Here is an 18,962-nt window from a genome sequence, read left to right as displayed (position 1 = left end):
TAATTACTATATGGTGACGTGTTGCAGAAGAAGTGAGATTCTCTGGCAGCAGCACTCTGTTAGTAGTGCTACCATTACTGAAGAAATCAGTGTTTTACTCCATGTGTGTGTACCACAATCTGTTAGCTCTACAATTGCACCTCAGACATGCAGTTTATTAGGCAGTGAGGGCTTAAATCCTGTCTCAAATCTGTGCTGGAGGCTTTGCTTAGCAACAGCCCTGGCTGTGTTGTAAAACGTGACATTTTCCTGGGCTTTGCAATCCCAGCTCTGCTGTCCCCAGACAGGTTGTTGCAAGGAAATACTTTATATATTCCCATGCTGACCTTTAAGCTTTTAAAAACAAGATCATGATGAGCTGTGTCACTACCTGGCTGCTGGTGCTCCCAGGACAGATAAAACAAGGAGCACTCAGGTTCTTTTCACCATGCAATGCTGCATGTACCCCATGGATCTAATTCTTGCTCATCTGTTCTCTTGAAAATAAGCAGGATCCTCACAGAGAGCAGAAAAATGAATGTGTCTTCTAAAATGTTCCAGTTTAAGCCATTGTTTAGATTTTAGCAGTGCCTAAAGGCAAGTTCCCTGTTCTGGTGAGCACAGGGGGACACAAGGAGACAGACAAAAGCCCTTGTGTGGCCTTTGCACACAGGAATAAAGAACATCTCCTTATAATCTTAAAATTATAATCTTATAATCCTTATAATTAATATGGACACATATAAACCTGAAAAATGGGTGTCCATTCACCATATACAGACATTCATGTTTATTCTGCAGTTATATTTATTTTTTGAAATGTTCTTTTTGTTTAATCTTTCTAGGATGATTTATTTCAGCGTGACTTCTGGGTTTTTTTGTTGCAACATTAAGAACACTCTTATTTATTTGCTTTAATTGTTTCAGAGCTAAATTATTCAGCTTGTTTCCCTGTCCTGGCTCTCCTAGCTCCTGTCTAATTTCATTAAATCCTTGTGGAGTAAGTTGGATGCAGGATGTACTGCAGATGTCAAAGGTGGCCAGTTTTGCATCCAGACCAATCCACTGGAAGGAAATCCTGACCCTGAGAGGGGTTTCAGAACCATGTGGTTTTCCAGATCTGCTGAGCCTGTCAGGGAAAAGTGACTTAATCCTAGCACAAAACCTGCAGATGTACAGTGAAAAGCTGCTCTGGGGGGTTTAGAAAACACTGACATAGATAAAAGTAATGCTTTAGAAATGGGAATATTTTTTGCTATGATAAGACCCAAGCTTGTAAATTCCCATAAATACATCAACAAGCATAACTTTAATTACCCAAGAACTAAACCTGGAGGTGAATGTGCTGCTGAGTGAACTGCTTCCTACACTATCATTTTAAAATTTGTGATTTTATTTTCCATCTTGAAGCCCACAGATTAAACACTTCCTCACTTTTCCTGTCAGAGTATTTTTCAATATTTATTGAGTTCTCATCCATTTAAATATTTATGTTGACCTTTATGTCTTCTTTTAATTGCCTTAACCTTTGTTGCCTGCTCCTTTGTTATGAATTAAATGAGCTGAAATTCAGTGGGAGAGGGTTTTTATTCCCTACATTTCTGTACTCCTCACATGGTGTATGCTCAAATTCCTCCTGCCAGCTCAGTGGGGCAAACTCCCAGAGCTGAACCCTTGCTGACTGGAAATATAGCTCTCTACTTTTTGTTAGATGGAGAAATTATTTATATCAATGATTTAATTAGTTGGAAATGTTAAGTCATCCCTTGCCAAGCTTTTAAAATGTCTACCTTTATTGCAGGGGCCATAAAGATAAAATATTTGTAGTGAAGTGTAATCCACATCATGTGGACAGACTGGTCACGGTTGGGATGAAGCACATCAAATTTTGGCAGCAAACAGGTATTGTATTGAATATTTTATATTTGATTAACATGAGAATTTGTGAATATTTTTAATGCAGGAACACCATGTTCTTGGTTTAAGAATTTGTTTTTTCCAGTTACCAAAATATTAAAGGGGTGAAAACCCACCTCTGAGTCAGCAAATGTCGCAATATTCCTTCCTCCTTGGAAAGAATTTCCAGTTAATTGTGTTTAAATTCTAGTCATATTACTAAGGAATTCTCCTGAGCAAGCATCCTTGGCTCCCAAAAAATCAGGTTCTGATTGAGGATATTTTTTATTCAGGACTGGATTTTTCACTCTTCATGACTTTTTAGTTGTGTACACATGGCACAAGTACTCAGAACAACTCAAAATTAGGTAATTTTAAGAGCTTCCTGCACTTCATACCATACTTTAAGGGTTCAAGTAATTGAGGTGCTCTAAGATTAAAAATATTTTTTTCTGCTTTTTTTTCATCTTTAGGTTATTTTTGCAGTGATTACATAGACTTGCATTGCTGTTTGCCAAATTCCATGATGGGAATGTGCATTAAGCATCATCCTACTCCCAGAATAGTCTCTTTGCAATAAAAATGGTGCATTTTTAATTCAGATTTGCTCAATGGAGTGGGGACTCAGTGTGGTGTGAGCTGTGGAACCCACACAGGGTGGCTTCCCTTGACACAGGGCCACCACTGCAGATGATAATTTGTAATTTATGTGGATTTTTGTCTAAGCATTTGTTCCTGGGCCTTCTGGCTGCTTCTGCTTTCTGACCCATGGCAAGGCTGGGGTGGTTTTGTTCTCTGACAGCCAGAGGAGGAGCAAACCTGGACATTTATTCTGCCAAGCTCTGCCAAATGCTCGGGGTGCCAGGGAACAACTAAATCTTCTAGCTGTGCTCACCTCTACAGAGAAGCAGCATGGCAGAAGCTGCTGTGGGCAAAACCCACCCTGCCAGCCACTGCAGCAGCTGTTTTTGCACAATTCCTCACCAGATTTCTCTCTTGCTTGGAAAGACAGTCTGAGAACCTGAGGCTGTCACCGCTGCCTTCACTTTCTTTGTGCTTTTCCCTTGTGCGCCAATTCTGGAGTTTTGGGCAGCCACAGGAGATCTTGGGCTCAGACATTTGTCCTTTCCAGCCCTGTGGCTACCAGCCCAACCAGAGCGAGCCTTGTGCTGCTGTTGCAGGGGGAGGCTTCACCTCCAAACGGGGCACGTTTGGGAGCGTGGGGAAGCTGGAGACCATGATGAGCGTCTCGTACGGGCGCGTGGAGGAGCTGGTGTTCTCTGGGGCTGCCACTGGTGACATCTACATCTGGAAGGAGACCCTGCTGCTGAGGACAGTGAAGGCCCATGATGGACCTGTGTTTGCCATGCATGCACTGGACAAGGTCTCTAGCGCTTCACTTTGATTTTTTGTTGCTTTAATTGATTTTAGAGGTGTTTGTAATTAAACAAAGCCAAAGGGAATGAGTTCTGTTATTTGATAGACCTGGATTTGTAAGCACCCCTGTTCCACATGCTGGTACCTGACAAACAGCTTTCTGACCTCTAAAAATCCAGAGTTTACTTCTCACTCTGCTCAGGAGTGTTGTTTTCATGTTTGTGTAAACCACAGGAGAGTAATGGGTAACATTCCTTGCCTCTTCAACCTGATCCCAAAAATATTTGTGCATTACCAGTTTCCAAAATATGAAACATGATATTTTAATAATATTATTACTGTGTCTTAGACTTTAGATATCCAAAGATTTTGAGTTAACTATTCCAGATATCAAAATAATTCTCTTTCGGTTGCATCAATACATCTACAAAAGAAATTAGGCAAAATATTTGCATCATATAAATGAGCTTAGGACAAAGTTTTGCCCCTGGCAATCTGAAGGTAATGTTGATAATGGACTATCCCTTCTGAGGTTATGGCTTCAACTGTAGAAGTAAAGGATGAGAAGAATGTTAGCTATTAACATTTTTATATATCAAGGTCGATTAAGATCCCTGTGGCTCAATCCTTTCTGGCCTAATTGATTGTTCCCAGCTTTCCCATCAATTTTTCTGTTTGATCTTGGCACTGAACATCCTTCTTCACTTAGATTTTTGTTGGTTAGTTATTTATGCTCTTTTGCATTCACTTGGCCCAGATAATCTTCCCAGGGAATTAATGAGAGAATTGGTCCCTGATGCATTATTAGAACTTGGGTTGAAGCATCTGTTAAGTCAATTGAATCTGGAATGGCTTAAGAAGCTGTTATTGCCAACTACTGCCTCTTCTAAGGGTAAAACACTTTTTTCCATCTCTTATTTCCACATGCAGGCAAATGTCCTGGCCCAGCATTCCTGTTTACAACAGTGTGTGCTCCATGTGCTTGCAAATCTTTATAACCCTAGAAAAAACAACTCTAAAATCTTGTCCACTTGAATTTTTCCTTCATAGGTACAGACTCCAATATTTTTAGTTTGACACATGAATAAAAAGCAGGGGAGGCTTTATTGTGCCTTTGGACATGTCCTTTTGAATCTCCCCCTGAGTGCTGACATCTGTGTGTGTTCTCCTACTGTGACTGTGCAGGGCTTTGTGACGGGTGGAAAAGATGGAATTGTGGCCCTCTGGGATGATATGTTTGAGAGATGTCTGAAGACATATGCTATTAAAAGAGCAGCACTCTCTGCTAGTTCTAAAGGTATTGGTTTTCAGTGTGCTTCAATAAGGACTGTGTGCATGGAGGGTGCTACAATGGTAGTAAAAGAGTAGGACTGGGTGTCAAATCTTGCCAGCAACCAAAGGGAGCAGCAACACAGCACTTGGTGCTGCAGTGTTCTGGTTTGGTCCATGTAAGATGTGTTTCTTGTGTTCCTTGTCATTTAGAATTTGTTCTGCTGTTCCCTTCTCTATTTCATGACATCGAGCTTTGTTTTCATTGGTGAAATGATTTTAAGGAGAAATGTGCCCAGCCTTGAGTTTGGCAGTTCCAAAATCAACCCAGTTTCCTTGGCTGGCCACATTCCCTGTGGTGAGAGCAGGGACCTGTTAAATTCCCCAGTCCTCATTGTGGGAGTCTGGAAAGGGATGCTCACATGTAATCACAGAAATTCTGAGGTGCTGGAACTCCTGAGCCCCTTAGACCCTGACACTGTTAAAGCAGTAAAATATCAGTCTTTATATTTGCTACAGACAAACACTCCTCTCTAAATTAGCAAGGAATCCATGGATTAACTGGCAGTTTGATCAGGCAATTTTACCCCATGTGCATGATTTTGAACAGATTTTATTTATATATAAACTGCAAGTGATATGAAATTTTAATATATATATATATATATATATATATATTGCATTCTTCAGGTTTACTTTTAGAAGACAACCCTTCCATCCGAGCCATCAGCCTGGGACATGGGCACATCCTGGTAGGAACTAAAAATGGAGAAATACTTGAAATTGATAAAAGTGGGCCTATGACTCTGCTTGTTCAGGTACTGTGTGGATCTCCCATAGCAAATTATTTCCTGTATTTTTACAAAATGCTGGTTCTTTGGTATTCTTTTTTCAGTAAATTTTGATCACATGAAGTAATCCTTCAAATTTGTCTTGCCTGCATGACTGCCTTTGCTATCCAAAATGTGTGAGGTTGTGTTTTATAAAACATTGAACTCATTCACTAATGCAGATTGAGAGCAGTAAGAAATTATTTAACCTTGATATGCAGCGCTAACAAACTGGATGCAAACTGAAGGAAAGCTGGAAAAAAGCAGGAAGAGTGATTAACAAGTTGGAAAACTGAGAATCTGAGGCAAGATTAAAACAAAGTATTATGTGTATGTTGGGCAAACAAGGATCTAAAATAGGACATAAACTTTGAGGATTAGCCAATATTAGGGTTTTAGGCTAAAGCCTGTTTGGGAGTAACTGTTCCCTATTCATCTCAAGTTTGGAAAGGAGGATATTGGAAGAAGAGGAATTACAGCCAGCAATAGCAGAGGGGACAATGGAAGGGCATTTTAGACATTTGTCAGGGCAGACAGAGCAGACATTCAGGTCTTTTGGAACGTGGAGAGCTTTGGAAAGAGGAGACGGTGAAAGCTTTGCTGCCTGAGACTTACAAAACAAGGCAGGGCAAGCTCAGAACATCACACAGCCCCACATGCATTATTTCCTCCTGTATGGAATGCTTTCCTCCAGGGCCATATGGAAGGAGAAGTGTGGGGCTTGGCTGCTCATCCTCTCCTGCCCGTCTGCGCCACCGTGAGCGATGACAAAACCCTGCGCATCTGGGAGCTCTCGTCACAGCACCGCATGCTGGCAGTGAGGAAGCTCAAAAAAGGTAACCCTGCCTTGGCCAGGCCCTGGGAACCGTGGATCAATCCCCTGGCACAGCTCCCTCTCTGCTTGCAGGGCACATCTCAGCCCTTAATTGGGTAGGCAAAGGACACAGTCATTAAGAAATTGGGAGCACGGGAAATAAATTGTCTTTGGCATGTGTCAAGTCAGTGCAAAGGGAAGGAAGAAAAAGAATTGTAATCTATTGTAATGAATAATAATAAAATGAACTTCAGTCTCTTTTCCCCCAATTTCGAGGGGAATGAGTTGACCTCAGAACCACTTTCCTGCCTGGGAATACTTAAGGCCAGTACGTTGCTGACATAAAACAATTTCCTTATAAAGACAAAAGTACAATTTCCTGCATGTTGAACACAATCATCTTTTGCTGTCAATTTGAGTTTTACCTGTTACCAGCTTCTCTAAAATTAACACTTTTCCTGCCCACTCCTATACAAAATTAGATAAGCCACGTTGAAATGCTGCCTTCTCAAAATTACTCTCATTTTATTAACTCATTGATATCCCTCAGGAAATTTTGAAATGTTCTTTTTCAGTGACAGATCTGGAGCACAGGAACCCTTAACTGGCTGGAGGAAAACAGAGTTAAATGTTTTGGAGAGGTGAACCTGGGGAGGGATGAGGATAGCTGTAGGGGAGAGTATGGTCAGGAGTAATGCTGAGGCAGAATTACACTGTCCTTAATGAGTCTTTGAATTTTCCATCAGGATTTCCTTTCTGTATGTGTTTTGGGCGGCTTTTTTTGTTTTATTTTTGTTATTGGTGTGTTTAGAAGGTGGTATTTGCACATAAACCTGTTTCAAAAGGCATTAAACGATAGTTGTCAGCTCCAGAGCACCCTGTAACAAAGCATCCATCATAGGCCTCTGTGATAGATCTGTTTCAAGAGATAACAAATGTGTTTTAAAACTACATACTTGATGTAAAAACCTTTCAGCCCCAGCTTTTCGGCTTTGACAGCCTCATTTCCACGTGCATCCGCAGGCGGGCGCTGCTGTGCCTTTTCTCCGGACGGGAAGGCGCTGGCGGTGGGGCTGAACGACGGCAGCTTTCTGGTGGTCAACGCCGACACCGTGGAGGACATGGTCTCCTTCCACCACAGGAAGGAGATGATCTCGGATATAAAGTTTTCACGAGGTACAACCAGATGATAAATTGGAGTGTTTATCTTGCAGTTTGCTTCTCTGGTTTAGACAAGGCTGAGTGTTCCAAAGGATGACTTGGCTTTGTGTGTGCTCCATGCATTAAATACTTTACAATTCCGTGTGGCTGTGTGCTGCACTCTAACAGGCACTCCCCTGCCTGGTGACTTCACTGGAGTGGTGCAAATCACACCAGGATCAGTTAGAAGATTCACCCTTCAATAACCTCGGTGTCTCCTCCTTACAGAATCAGGAAAGTACCTGGCTGTGGCTTCCCACGATAACTTTGTAGATATTTACAATGTCCTTACCAGCAAAAGAGTTGGCATTTGCAAAGGTGCCTCGAGCTACATCACCCACATCGACTGGGACTCCAGAGGTAAAGTGCTGGCCAGAGATACAGACTGGAAATGCTCCTAGAATGGAATATCAGGAAGCTGTTCCCCTCCAGTTACTGACATCAGCCACTGATGCAAACGCTTTTTCCCCATGGGGCACTGTATGGATCCAGTGCAATTACATTTGTTGGCATCCAGTTTCCTTTCCTTGCTGAGCTCTGCATGGAAATCCCTGCGAGAAGCTGGAGCACGATGGTCCCAACTAATTAAGTCCAGCAGGATCCATAATGAGCTCATGCCAGTGAGCCTTCCCAGAGCAGATGTGATGTGTGTGGGGTCAGCTGTGTGCCCGAGCCCTGTCCCTGCTGTGTGCCACCCCAAAATGTGATGTGAGCCAGTGGCAGCAGCATCTCCATGGGCACAGCAAACTTCCCATCCCAGGGCAGCTCAGAGAGGACCTGGTTCTGCCACTGGGGCAGTGCAGGAGCTGGCAAAGGGACCACTTTTGGCAAAGCTGCCTTGTAAAATTATTAGGAAAACTAACAGCACGTGCATTTATTTTTGACTTCCATTAGTGTGATGATGAAACACAAGCAAAATATTCCCTATCAGCAGAAACTGATTTGCTGTGCAACAACAGCTTCTTATGGCTACTGGATGGCATTTACAATATTACTTATGCATTGAATCAGAGTATGGGACCCTTACAGGAGTGATTTTAAGCATCTGTGTTACTTTGGCTATGAATAACTCTCTAGAGGATAATTTCTTAATTAACCCCCAGAAATCTCTTCACTTGATCAAAAGAATGTTCTTAACAGTCATAATAATTAATAAGATTCATAACAAACTCTCCTTTTGTATCCAGGAAAGTTATTGCAAGTCAATTCTGGTGCCAAAGAGCAACTGTTTTTTGAAGCACCGAGGGGGAAAAGACATATCATAAGAATTGCTGAGGTATGAATTATGTGTGCTGGATTATTTTTACTGAGAAAATGAATTTTAAGAATTGTCTTCAAATGGTGTATTTTTTTCCTTTAATAATGCTATATTTACAATTGTTAGAATTAGAATGATTTAGTAATTCCACAGTGTCTTTCCTAGCATTTGTAAATCGTAGAATGTGCAGGTTTCTGCTTGTATCTCTGAATTTATTGTTATTTATCTATTAGCAGCCATTTGCCATAGTCCCCTTCTCAAAGTCACCTGTTTTCTGTGTAACCAGTTTCATGCAAACTATAAACCACTTTCAAACAGCAGGACCTGGCTTTTCATGAAGCTGATTACTTGTGACATGTAATTCTGCTGCAAAATTGCCAGTGTTTAGCAGCTCAGAAATCTTCAGGGAGATTTGTATCCAAATCATGCCCTCCCTTGGAAAAATGGGAATGTTTAAAGTGTTAAGCCTTTTGATGAAGACACATGGTTGATATTAGCAAGCTGGAGCAGCGCAGTTTCTTAAGAACTAAAAATATTAAAATAAAAAGTTCAAACACAGACAAGTATACACACAAAGCTAGTGTGTATTTGGTATGTTTAAAGTAAGAAAGCTTCCCCTGGGGGAATTCTGCTTGCAGATAGAGAAGATTGAATGGGACACCTGGACATGTGTGCTTGGTCCCACCTGTGAGGGAATCTGGCCCATGCACAGCGATGTCACCGTTGTCAACGCGGCCAGTCTCACAAAGGACAGAAGCCTCTTGGCCACGGGAGATGATTTTGGCTTTGTGAAGCTCTTTTCCTACCCAGTGAAGGTAAGAAAAGGGCTTACTTCAGTGACTGGAAAGGCAGAGAGGGAAGGTGCTGCTGCTGGGGTGCCAGGCTGCCAGCTGAGGGTTTCTCTGTGCTGCAGGGCCAGCATGCCAAGTTCAAGAAGTACGTGGGGCACAGTGCCCAGGTGACCAACGTGCAGTGGCTGCACAACGACTCCGTGCTCCTCACCGTCGGCGGCGCCGACACCGCACTCATGATCTGGACCAGGGAGTTCCTGGGCATCCAGGAGAGCAAGCTGGTGGACAGTGAAGAGTCAGACACAGATGCAGAAGAAGATGGAGGTAAAAAGAGGATTTAATTCAGTCTTCCTCGCCTGTATCAGAGATTCACACAGGCCTTTAACTTGGAGCTTTGCTGTGCTAACTTTTAGTGTAAGGAGAGGATTTGTTTCCTTCCTTTCATTGGTGTGGATCTTCTCGTTCTCCACTCTCCCACTATGAAACAAGGGTAGTTTATTTTATTCTGTGTTTTATTTTTCTAAGGTTATGATAGTGATGTTGCAAGAGAAAAAGCAATTGACTACACCACTAAGATCTATGCAGTGAGCATCCGAGAAATGGAGGGCACAAAACCCCATCAGCAGCTGAAGGAAGTTTCAGTGGAAGAGAGGTATGTCCCACAAAGGCTTTTGTTTCCAGGTGTGCCCTTTTGCATCTCTTTTCATTCAACCAAAGTTAGTCCTTAGAAATAAGACAGGAATTTTAAAATTCACCAGGTATCATTTAAAATGGTGTTCACAGAGTACATCACGTTCATGTGATGGAGAAAAATACACGTATATGACACATCTGAGAGTGTTGTGTTCTCTTCTACCATGCACATGAGCATTTATTTATATTCTTTCCTAACCAGTGTGTGTCTGCAGCAGAGCACTTGTGGTAGTGGTAAGCTTGTAAATATTTTGTGGTTAAGGCTTTGGGTTGTGCTTTTATGAAAAGATTTTCAGTCACTTGTGATTGTGTTGGGTTGTCACTGTTAAAGCTGGAATTTCCTGTGGCACAGGCTGGCTTTAGGCTGAAATATTCTATAAAAAAACTAGCTGGGAGGGAAACAGTGTTGGAGAAGAGAGCAAAGAAAAGAGGTGAGAGCTGAGAACAGAGGGTGAATCCAGTGAAACACAGACCTAAAGGAGGGGATGGCAAAATCTGATGGGACAGAACAGGAGCATCTATAATCAGTAAATTACATTTCCCCGCAAAATCTGGAGCAGTAAATCCCTGCCTGTGAATCCAGCTGGTGACTAGTTGTGAATCCATTCTGGCTATTTTGATAGAATATTTTCTTATAAATGGGGGTTCTTTTCTCAGGAGTTTTCCTGCTCTTGCCCTGCACTGGGCACTGACACAGAAGACTGCTGTGGGTTAACCCACAGAAAGAATTTCAGCTTAATAGCTCTGTTATTGCAAAAGACAAAATGGAGTTAATACTCCCAAATCTCATGTAGGCCTTGGAAAAATAAGTTTCTGTCTTTGAAATTCTCAAAGAATGCAGTGCTGAACATCTTGAACAGAGAGTAATTAATCATTTTTTTTCAGTAAATGTGCAAAACAGAAGAATTGGGTGTGAAATGTGGGGTATGAACAATAAGAAGAAAAATGTTTTAACAATACCATGCAGGAGGAGGATCAGCGATTTTTACAATGAAATGTTGGACAATAACCTTCTCTTTTCCCTTTCTTTTAAGAATATCTCTTTTCCTCAAATAAAGAATTTGTTCTTCTGTTTTTCTACAAAAAGGCATAGTGTGTCATCTGGTAAACATAAATGTTTGCAAATTGAGTTAAAGAAAGTAAAATTATTGTCTTATCTTGGGTGAATTGCTAAATTGTTAGAGGAGTATTAAGTAGCAGTGGTACAGATGTTTCACACCAGAAACCCTTGTACCCTCCAGCTGTTTTACTCTGCTTTGATGATGCAAAAGCAGCTGTGGAGTGAGTTTAATTGACAGATTATGCTGGGCTTTAAAATGTCTTGTAGTCAGGAATTGCGGATGATTTCAGCAGGAGCATCAGTGTCTTGTGCAGCTTTTCAGCACCATTTCCAGGAGTGAAAATCCCCCTTCAGGTCCCTGGGAGCTTCCCTTGGCAGCTGTGGGATGCAGAGGGATGGCTCTGGAGCCCTCTCATGGAGAGCAGGCTGTGCCCAGCCAGTGTCACAAAGCCCTGGGGAAGCTGCTGCAGAGCCCCCACAGCTCCTGCTCTGCTGGACCCTCCTGAAACGGGGACACAGCACCTCTGGCTTCTGGAGCAGCCCCTTCACAATGGCTGCACATGGAAATAACCCATCCCATTTATATCACCAAGCTCTGGACTCAGGAGAGGAAAAAGCAAGGAGGTCTTAACATTCTATCTTTTTTTTCTTCTTGCTGTGCCTGTGTCATCAACAGTTCCGTACTTCATTTTAATCGAGGTTAAAAATAATCCCTTGTTGCTGTCCTTCCCATCTTTTCTGCTTGAGTCACAGCTCTTGTACACATTTCTATCTCCTTTTTAAATTATAGATACTTCAGTACAATCACACCTTTGGTATTTGGAATTTGTTGTTTTGATCAATCTGACAACAAATCTCATAATTTTCATATGTCACTTGTTAAGCAAAGATAATTCGATTTTCCTTCTTCAAGGGATTAATATAAATAGTGAGAATTTATAGTAAAATAGTCAGAAGCAGCAACTTGATGGTGAAATGTCAGCAAAAGTGCATTTCTGAGGGTGTTGTGACTGGGTAGGGCCTTCAGCAGTGAAAGGTGCTGGGGTTTGGGTGCAGTAAGACAGGATTAATGTGTTGGCTACTGCAAGTCTGTAATTCCTGGTGACAGTGGGACAATATGGGCACAATCCCAGCTGTGAGTGCCTCAGGCTGAAGCTGACTTCTCTCAGAAGATGTATGAAATATGAGGAAAGCTTTGTAGCTGTGCCAAATTCCATCTTTTCTGAGAACACAAAAGAATGTAGCAGCTGGAAAAGGGTTTGTTTGCCCATGACAAACTCCTGAAATCCCCGGCTTGACTGTTCTTTGCACCTCCATGGGTCCAAAGTGACAGTTGATCAATCCAGGTGAAATGGAAACTCTGCAAGTACTCAGCTGTCTGTGCTGAGGGAAATCCTAAATGTTCAGGGAAATCTAAGGCCCAGGGCAGCAGGGCTTGAGGATGTGGAGTCTTGAAATCCCTGTGCCCAGGCCTGAGAGAAGAGGCAGCAAGGAATATTGAAGGCAGCTCCCAAAGCTTTAGATTTTCTGCCAAAGGCACAGCTGAAGTGGCTCTCCCAGCCCCTCCAGGTTTGAAGAAGGGAACCCAGAGGATGTGTGCCATTCCCTTTCAGGCAAGTGTGTGGGGAAACCAGGTAGGCTTTTGAGGAGGAAATGTTTCTGGAGGAAATATTCCAGATCTTTCCCTCTGTCATTGTGCCATATGTCTGTCTGAAGACCCCAGTGATTGTGCACTTAAAGGCTTTTGTGCACTGAATGCTCTGGCATTGGTAATGCCACTCACTGCCCATGTGCACAAAGCTGCCTGGAACAGAAACTGTGAGCAAGTCCCAAGGCCTGGAAACTGCTGCCCCACTTCACTGCAACTTGTAGTGAGGGTCTTGGAGCATCCCCCTTGCTGGATTTGCATCGTGGCTTTGAGAAAGGAAAAATTGTGAAGGTGTAGAGAGAAGAAACTCATAATTTAATAAGTTTAAATTAAAGAAAGGAAGAAAAGAGGAAAAGCAGGTTTCTTGTTTAAGCAAGAGAAGTAGGGCTAGTTGGGGCTGCTTGTTGGAGGCAATGACTTGGAGCTCACTGGGGTTTTCACTTTTAATAGTAATGTTTAGAGGGTGAACTGTTGCTGAAGTTATTTTCTTATGCAATCAAACACTTCAAAGGGGCCATGTGGCACCTGTGAGACACGTCCATCTGTTTAATCTTTCTGCTTGCTGGAATAAGCTCACAGGACTCTGTGCTTCCCTGATAGAGAGTGGTAAATCTGAGAACCTCCAGGTACATTGTTCCTGTAGAAATAACAGTTCATTGTTCAATTCAGGAGGAGTCTGATCTCAGGAACTGTGATGGGACTCCTGAGAAGATTGCAAGTGTAGGGTTGGGAGCTGAACTGTACAATGATGAGTACATACTTAGGAGTAATAATAAAGTTTTCCCTGAGAAAAGAAAATTACAACCCTTTATGAAACTTCTTTTTCCTGTCTAACTTGAATCTAATTAAAATAATCATGATTCTGCAAATAATAATAAATAATCATTCTCTTGAGAATTCTCTGGAGGAGTGTAGAAGTTGCATGACAGATTTTACTTGCAGGTTTGAATCAAATCACAGTCTGGTATTTTTGGGGGGATCCAACATTTCCCATCCCCATCAGCAGCTGCAGTTTTAGGCTGGCAAAGTGACAGGAGAGCTGTGGCTGAGGGACGGATTTAAAGCGTCTTGCGGTTGTATTGGTGTGTTTGGTTAAGATCATTAATCTATTGTTGTTTCTCTCTCCTCTCCCTAACCTTGTTGTTTTTCTTCTCCCCCCTTTCCATGTCTTCCCTCCCACCCCTGCCCTTGTCTCCCATCCTGTCCCCGTGGCTGCCCCCCTGGTCAGGAGCGGGGTTCCCTCGAGAGGGGCTGCAGGATCAGTCTCACGGGGCGGGAGCTCCCAGCGCGGCGCTCCCGCTCCTCGGGACCCCCTGGCCACTGCTGGGACTGTCCCAGACAATCCAGGACAATTGTAAGCTCTGCTGTGTGTCACAGGAATTGTGCTAGTTTGGAAAAGGGCCGCTTTTTGAACTGGGACCATTTAAACCACGATGAGTTGATATGATGAGAAGTAACACGAGCTTGCTGACAAGTGTATTGATGTTACTAATCTCAAAGGCAAAGACCTGTTTGCATTTGGCCTCTTACTAACCCCTAACACACCCCCTGCCTCTGCAGCTCTCCTTTAGCTCAATTTGCATGACTCCACATAAACCTGGTGATGGGAACTCCTTCAAGGCAGGTGGAATGTGTAGAAAACAAAAAGCAGCATTAGCATGTTTGTCTGGTTTTCTGTTTTCTCGGCATCCTGGCTTGTCTCGCTCTCCACGAGTGACCCACCTCAGAGCCCGGTCTCCATCGTGGTGTTTCTCATGTGTAATCATATGTCCTGATAAAGATGAAAAGTTACAGAAGTTGTATTTCCTCTCTTCAGATGTTACTCATTAAATTATCGATTTCTTTACAACAACATAAGCTAATTTATATAAGCTTCCAAAATAGCCCCCACAAGTGTTTGCAGCACAAAGTGAATTATTAGACATATGGTTACAGCCTTGGTTCCTGCACCTTTACACACACACGTCTGTGGGTGCAGTGGAAAGCTTTGAGTGTGAATCTGTGTTGTGTTTATGTGTAGGTGGGGACTACTCAAAATGTATCTGGAAAAACACATCCTTGGGCTGGAGAAAAGAACTTTGAGCTTGTTCCAGCAGAAAGCCCCTCTCTGAGAATGAGGGAATAATCCTTTGGAATATTCCCTTTCCCTTTCTCAGCAGCATTATGTCAAGTTAATGCACCCTAAATGCATTTGACAGCCTGCTGGTTTCATCCCAGTTGTCCCCAAGGCTTGTACACATTGTGACTGGTATTTGCCAGTCCCTGCCACGCAGCTGAACTCAGTCAATCTCACTGCTCCACAGGTCAGCACAGAGCTGCCTCAAAGGTCTTCTGTGTCTGTGTGACACTTGGGGGGTGGAACTGAGGGGTGCCAAGGTCACCACGTGTTCCCACCGCTTCTCTCTCTGCACCTGGGTGCTCTCTGTGCTGAGGGAGATGGGAAACACTCAGCTCTCCTGAGGGCTGCTGTGCAGGAGGGAGCGCAGGGATGATGGAAAAGCCGTGTTTCCCATGTGCTGTCACACACAGGGAGGCTCTGCCATACAGGATTGGTTCTGTGGTTTTATTTACACAGCACAGCCTCAAAACGTGCTGGAGCTGTGCAGGGAATAACAGAACAAGTGGAAAAGACTCTTCCTCCTGTGTGTGAGGGACAATGTGTCCAGGAGTGTCCAAGGTGTGAGGGGCAGCAGGTCCTGCTGCTGCAGGAGCTGTTCAGGGAACACCTCCCCAGGCTGCTCAGGACAAAGGCCTGCAGGTTTCATTCCGTGATTGCCCTCCTTACTCACTGCTGCAGTGCTCTTTGCACTGGGCACTGAGCTGGGATGACCTGGGAATGCAGTGACCACCTGCCCTGACAGCCTGGGACAACAGCTGCCCCCACCACATGTCCTGCAGTACTTTTGGATTTGATTTTGTTGGGCTTTTTTTAACATTTTTTTATTTAAAAGAGTGCATCAGCATGCATGTGAAGTTATAAATATTGTAACCATTTTGTCAGTCCTTTAAAAACATAATTTACCACTGATCTTTCTCTTGTTCTGTTTGAGTTTTGCTTTGCTTTATTTGAAAGTAGGGTATTTTCATGTGGAATCTTATTCTTCTTGTTGTCTTATGACACCTACATAGAAAGTTATCTTAAGATAGCTACAAAGCAAAAGTAACAGCAGGAAAAGTTGTATGTAAATCTCCTATGTATGTTGGGATGGGAAAATCCAAGGGTTTAGAATTTACAAAATCTTTTAATCCCTTCTCTGGGAAGGGATTAAAAAAAAAAGCTCAAGGAGTTTTGCAGCAGTTTGGGGGCACCTGGGAGTCCCCTCCTGTCGCTGGTGAAGGGCATTCTTAAAAGCTGCTTTTGTATTTTTTCTGAAATGAACAATGTATTTTTTAAACCTTGGATTTTTGTTCTGTTGCCCAACCCAACCCTACCAGCCTCACCTCTCCTTGAACCTTGCTTTCTCTTCTCTGGAGCAGTCCTGCTCATGTTTGTGTAGATCCAGGTGTGTTCCCTCTCCAGTTCGCAGCCATGTAAATCCATGTCTGTCTCCCTTTTGGGCTCGAAGCTTTTCCCTGCCTGTCACCTTCTGGCTTGCAGGACACTCTGTCCATCTGTCCCTGCTCCAGACCTGCTTGGTCCCGTTTGTGTGAGGCTGTCTCTGGAGTTCCCATGCTGTTCCCATTGGCCTCGGAGCAGAATGTTTGTGTTCTCCCCAGACAGCGATCGTGCCCTGTGCCCTGGAAACAGGAGTGGGTTATATCCCCCTCCCATGGAATTTATCATAACAGTTTTTGTTCTGCTTTTTCTTTTGACCTTTATTTTCCATCTAAACAGATTTAGCTTTTTTCCCCTCATAGTTTGGCTCTGTTCTCTAAGATCACATCTCTTTCCTCTCTCAAGGTGCCCCACTCTTCCAAAACCCCATCCCTCTTCCCCCCAGCCCAGCTCTTGTTGTGTCCATCTCTTGCTCTCCATCCTGGTGCTGCCTGCTCACCCCAGCCCTGGTTTGGGCTTCTCTCCCCTGGTGGCTGGAGGGAAAGTTCACTCACATCCTTTCACATTTCTGCATGAAGGTGGTGCTGAGGTTTTGTCAGTTTGGATCTGGACTTCTATCCCTGACTGACAACTGCGTGTCCTCACGTGAGAACACCCTCAAGATTGCCATGAGTAACAGAAATCTTCTCTGCTGAACACCCAAAGAACTGAAACCCTCTAATATCTGACTGTGTCTTATCTTCCCCAGAGCTCCTCCGTGCCATAACGTAATCTAAGCACGTTTGTTTTCAATTGCTGCAAAGAAACCGTTAATGCTTGTGTTATGTTTTAACTTGCTTTCCTTTGGAGGCAGGGAATTGTCAAGTAAGTACTGCTGGGGAGCCCAGCCGAGGCCTGGATTGCTGGGAATGTGCCTTGCAGGTTGCACAGGTCCAACAGGCCACAGGGATGTCATTTGCTACAGTGCAGATTTCTTGTCTTGCCGGTGTCATCTTCTGTAGCAAAACAAACTAGGTGTAGTCACAGGCTTGTTAAAAGTGAAATGATTTCTTAGAATGTTTCAGATGTGCTGCTTTCCATTTGTTTGATTGAGATGGTGATGGGGCAGTGAATGCACACGTGTGTATATATACATGGCCATGTATATATGAATGCACACAACATCTGTGTTTGTGTGTGCTGTGCCTAGGTATCTATAAAAGTATCTGTGTGTGTGTGTGTGTCTCCAAATGAAGCCTCATGCTTACAATCTGGTGACTATCAAGCATGTCACAGTGGTAGTGTTCTCTTGCTTTCATGAAGTATTTTGGCTTGCTCTTGTCATAAACTTTGATATTCCTAGGTAAAGAAATGTGGAAACTATCCAGTCTGAAATAACACTAAAACAGAAAAAAGCATACAAGAAAACAATTGTTTTCCTAAGTCCCCCCCCACCCCCCCCCCCCCACCTCCACCACCCCCCCCCCCCCCCCCCCCCCCCCCCCCCCCACCACCCCCCCCACCTCCCCCACCCCCCACCCCCCCCCCCCCCCCCCACCCCCCCCCCCCCCCCCCCCCCCCCCCCCCCCCCCCCCCCCCCCCCCCCCCCCCCCCCAGAGGCCCTCATAAATCTGGGCTGAAATGAAATAATGAATTTATTTTGTCAGAGTTTTGTAATAATTTCCTCTGCCCCTTCCCTGTCGGTGGCAGCACCGCTGCTCAGTCCTGCTCCACCCAGGGTCACTCTGGGGACTCGAGTGACCCTTTCTGAGGAAATAAAGGTACTTGTTCCCTGAGGACAAGGCAGGACAGGCTGTCCTGGGAGTGACTTGGCCTCTCCACAGCAATTGTGGGCTAAATTGCAGCGGAGCTGGGATAGAGAACAATCATCCATTGTGTGCAGTCTCAGCGGTGCCTGGGACACTGTCAGCTTCCTACCAGCCCAGCCAGGCTCCTGAAAACAAACCAGCCAAGGAATCCCATTCTGCTGCAGTGCAAAGTGTGCAGGAAGCTTGGATGTAGCTCCCCTTTCCCCTCCATCCTGCAGGATCTTTGGCTCCGAGCCTGCCCAGGGATGCCGGGTGCGATGTTTCTGGGTCTGTGCACTCTTTGGTTTCTGTTTTAGTTCTTGCTGGCATGCTTGGATAGCATGTGTTGTGCCCAAGGAATGACTGCTGCGCTCTCCAAGTGCTTGTGCATGAGTCTCGTGCTCAGAAGTGACTCCTAAACTCTATTAAGTTTCTTGCTTGGCTTTATTTTGCTGCTTCCAAGGGGATCAAGGTAATTCTTTCACTCTCTTCGTGTCGTGGGCTCACCTGCTGATGTGCTTGTTGGTCCTTGTGTGCCTGGGACGTGGGTTAGGCTGGAGACCTCCAGCTTTGCTGGCTCAGAGCTCGGGTTGTCCTACTGCTCAATCCCACAGGGCTCTGCCCATCGTGCCTTTAATACCTTCCATGAAAAATCCAGCTCCAGAAGAAGCAGCTCCCTATACACAAAAGGGATTTCATTCTTCTCCAATTAATTTTTTGCAAAATGGGAATTACTGGTAGTTACGGTCTTGGGACGGGAACAAATTTCACAGCATGTGGAATGTAATTGCAAGGTCACATTTTACTGGAATTGTAAGCTCTGGGAATGCTTTCCAAGTGCTCCCCTTAGCTCTGTCCCTCTTT

The 18,962-nt window shown here is 44.0% G+C and overlaps 1 protein-coding gene across 1 annotated transcript in view; it reads left to right on the top strand.

Annotated features, from left to right (window-relative positions):
* The window catches only part of EML6 (EMAP like 6), an 86,048-nt gene that overhangs the window by 53,700 nt on the left and 13,386 nt on the right, over positions 1-18,962 (top strand). The window contains exons 17-27 of the mRNA XM_058833967.1: positions 1,781-1,881; positions 3,057-3,259; positions 4,438-4,549; positions 5,212-5,339; positions 6,046-6,187; positions 7,189-7,341; positions 7,594-7,725; positions 8,553-8,641; positions 9,262-9,438; positions 9,537-9,738; positions 9,940-10,066. Coding sequence (XP_058689950.1) covers positions 1,781-1,881; positions 3,057-3,259; positions 4,438-4,549; positions 5,212-5,339; positions 6,046-6,187; positions 7,189-7,341; positions 7,594-7,725; positions 8,553-8,641; positions 9,262-9,438; positions 9,537-9,738; positions 9,940-10,066 — 1,566 coding nt within the window. The remainder of the gene's footprint in view (positions 1-1,780; positions 1,882-3,056; positions 3,260-4,437; positions 4,550-5,211; positions 5,340-6,045; positions 6,188-7,188; positions 7,342-7,593; positions 7,726-8,552; positions 8,642-9,261; positions 9,439-9,536; positions 9,739-9,939; positions 10,067-18,962) is intronic.

Source organism: Poecile atricapillus, chromosome 3, assembly GCF_030490865.1.
Source record: "Poecile atricapillus isolate bPoeAtr1 chromosome 3, bPoeAtr1.hap1, whole genome shotgun sequence".
NCBI lineage: Eukaryota > Metazoa > Chordata > Aves > Passeriformes > Paridae > Poecile > Poecile atricapillus.
The sequence above is the reverse complement of the archived record's forward strand: the minus strand, read 5'-3'. Positions and strand labels throughout refer to the sequence as shown.